At 41.2% G+C, this 3,031-nt stretch overlaps 1 protein-coding gene across 1 annotated transcript; it reads left to right on the forward strand.

Moving 5' to 3' along the window:
* The first annotated feature begins 785 nt into the window (after positions 1–785).
* Positions 786–2,222, forward strand: LOC125537525 (transcription factor BHLH133-like). The gene is made up of 5 exons (XM_048700846.1): positions 786–1,283; positions 1,364–1,426; positions 1,613–1,678; positions 1,756–1,821; positions 1,925–2,222. Exons 1-5 carry the CDS (start codon positions 1,014–1,016, stop codon positions 2,018–2,020), a joined length of 561 nt encoding a protein of 186 aa, XP_048556803.1. The 5' UTR covers positions 786–1,013; the 3' UTR covers positions 2,021–2,222.
* The last annotated feature ends 809 nt before the right edge of the window (positions 2,223–3,031 follow it).

A 3,031-nucleotide genomic window follows, 5' to 3' on the forward strand; every position in this document is an offset into this window, starting at 1 on the left:
GGGGATGTCTTGCTGTTTTCCTTTTGATTAGATGTGAGATTTCAAGCATAGAACAAACATAAAAAGAAAAAAGAAAAGAAAACTCATCCACAGGCAGAAAACAAACAGCACGGCAAAGTGCGCCTTTGCTTCTAGTACAATTCCAGTCCACAAGCATGGAATTGCCTTACAAAATCAGGGAGGCTCATCCTGGTTGCACTGCAAGAAACAAACCAAATATATACGATTTTCCTAGGTCTTAGGCCATGTCCAACATGGGGCGCTTGGGAAGGTGTCAGGATTTTCTTCCCCGCGTGTGTCGCATATGCAGTTTAGTTACCATTAGCGTCTGGCGTTGGAAAGGTACAGCTCTTAGATATTTTCTAATTTTCTAATATTAATTTTATTTTTCCTCTGTAAGTGCCAAGTCAGGCACCCGGCGTTGTAGATGGCCTTACAAATCTTAACAGAAACCAAATTCATCTCCTTCCTCGGGTAAGAAGTCAGTTTGTATCTATGCGCTTGAGGACTGCTGCATGATCTGCACCGTCCTGATCAATTGGATTCTTCTGACCTTGTGATAAACAACTAGCTGGCATCACAATATAAGACATAAAAGCAGAACTGTGGCGTCATGATTCATGCGATACGCCAAAGTTCCATTAGTCTGCGCTGCTGCTGTTGTAGCCTCCTAATTGTAATCCATAAGCATCGTTGACTAACCCCAAGTACTTATGATTCATGTATCACACCAAATATATTCTGCACCGTAGCATTTATGACTTCCCAGGGGGCTACCACTTCCCAACACGTTGAATCAAATATTATCTATCCTCTCCATCTTTCTGACAAGATGTTTCTGCATTTTAACTCTTGAAAGATTGCTGGTATTCTCAAGTCAAATCCATGTAATGTCAATAACAAAGACTTTCTACTCCTCAGGGTATATATAAACGAGCTGCTAGGTATGCTCAGTACTAGCCAAAGGATTCCTCAGAGCCATACCACGCCAGATAATTCAGAGATCAGAAGAAATGGAGGCGGCAGAATGTTCATCAATTTGGGGTTCTCTCGATGCAATCTGTGAGGAGTCGGAGATGATTGCGCATTTGCAGTCAGTGCTCTGGTGCGGCAGTGATTCTGATGCAAACCTCTGCTCCTCCGAAAATGATAGCACAACAGCTTCTTTTGATCTCCTAGTGGATGACCTCGGTTCAGCGAATGAGAGGAACACTGGTATCAAGAGAAAGATGCAAGTGGATGAACAGAGCGATCATCACAATGAAGTCCCTGTGGCTCTCTCGGTAAGTGAAGTCCTGCATTTCGTCCATTTTGACATTATAATTCTTCTTCTTATTTATTTTTGTTGCAATTGATTCTATAGACTGCAAGGAAGAGCGGTAACAAGTCAAGAGCTGCAATGGACTCACAAAGTAACTATGCAAAGGTTTGATAGTTACTTACATATTATTAGTTTTGTTTCGCTTTAGGGGAATCTCTTACTCCCTCCGTCCCAAAATAAGTGTCTCAATCTTAGTATAACTTTGTAGTAAAGTTAGTACAAAGTTGAGACACTTATTTTGGGACGCAGGGAGTATTAAACATTTTATCACAATGCGCAATTTTGGAACAGAGAAGAAGGCATAAGATCAATGAGAGGCTGAGAGTACTGCAGCACCTGATCCCTAACGGCACAAAGGTGAGTTCTTACTATTTGCCATTCATTGGTCATTTGCACTTGCCAATGCCAATTGTGTTGATCGTTTTCTTTTTCAGGTTGACATAAGCACAATGTTGGAGGAAGCAGTCCAGTATGTCAAGTTTCTGCATCTGCAGATCAAGGTATGTATTCACTTATGAAGCAACAGCCAACAGGTGAACAAATGTTTCAGTTGTCAGTGTGCAAGTGCGCGCCCTTACTTCTTCTCATCTTTTTCATGCACAGCTCTTGAGCTCCGATGAAATGTGGAGGTACGCTCCTCTCGCCTACGATGGCGTCAACATCAGGCTCCCCCATCTGGATTCTCTGGCTCATGAATGACTACCCCAAACAAACTGCTGGCTCAGCGGATGGTACATAATTTGTTGGAAGGACCTGCGGCTCAAGTTTTCTGAATCATTTGTCGTAGCATTGTCATCTGTCTCGTGGACTTTAACCTGAATTTCCATTCTATTCAGTATTGTAGCTCCTTATCCAGGATTATATTTTTTTTCTATTCTTGATTGCTTGAACAGTGTCAATAATAAATTCTATTTTAAACCGGGTTTGTTGTATATTGATTTAATTTTGAATTGACTTCTTACTTTGTACTTATACAAGGGGACAGAATCAAGAGTGGCAATTTATATAACTTATTCTTTAGAAAAAAAAAGTAGTTTTACCCTTTACTAATACCACACAATCAGCCAATTAACGCATCCGTCCAAATGATAAAACTAGAAATTTAAATAATATGGAATAGGAGTACCTTCTACTATGTTGTAGTGATGACCGCAAGTGCACGAATAAACGTATTACCTTTCACGGATGTATTAACCAAGTATTTATCGAACGTGAGGAGTTAAGAAGAGTCGTCTCCCTCTTACCAGAATTAGAGTTGTCACGGCATCTAGTCGCGTTCGCATGCAAACCAGAGCTTGGAATTAGTAGTCTACTCGTGCTATATTCTATCGAGGCATGGAACTGTAGAGTAAACTAAACTAAGAACAAGTAAGCTGAAAGCAAGAAGTAAAAGACTAACTAAACTAACAAGATCTAGTAATTATTAGTTTGTAGGCACAATGGTTAACTAGTGAGGTAGATAAGAGGGCCAAGCCAATGCTAGGCAAGCCATGTTGCCGCATGCACATACCCCTCACACCACTACAAACCCACCTAACATTACGTCGGTCTACGGTGGTCATTAAGGGCTTCCTCGTGGTGCGACAAAGAGTGGATGGGTCTTTCGTTACTCCCCGGTCTATGATCTAGGACAAAGGGTTAGCTTTAAGTTACCACGGTAACCTGAAGCCCCGCCACATCTACTCACTTTAAATCCTATATGTTCTACTT

This window comes from Triticum urartu, chromosome 1, assembly GCF_003073215.2.
Source record: "Triticum urartu cultivar G1812 chromosome 1, Tu2.1, whole genome shotgun sequence".
Lineage (NCBI taxonomy): Eukaryota > Viridiplantae > Streptophyta > Magnoliopsida > Poales > Poaceae > Triticum > Triticum urartu.

What these genes read in the sequence shown, in the direction of transcription:
- LOC125537525 (XM_048700846.1), top strand. Translation starts at nt 1,014, where the DNA reads ATGGAGGCGGCAGAATGTTCATCAATTTGGGGTTCTCTCGATGCAATC. An exon ending in CACAAAGTAACTATGCAAAG is followed by an intron (nt 1,427 to 1,612) that starts GTTTGATAGTTA and finishes ATTTTGGAACAG; the next exon opens with AGAAGAAGGCATAAGATCAA. An exon ending in TGATCCCTAACGGCACAAAG is followed by an intron (nt 1,679 to 1,755) that starts GTGAGTTCTTAC and finishes TTTCTTTTTCAG; the next exon opens with GTTGACATAAGCACAATGTT.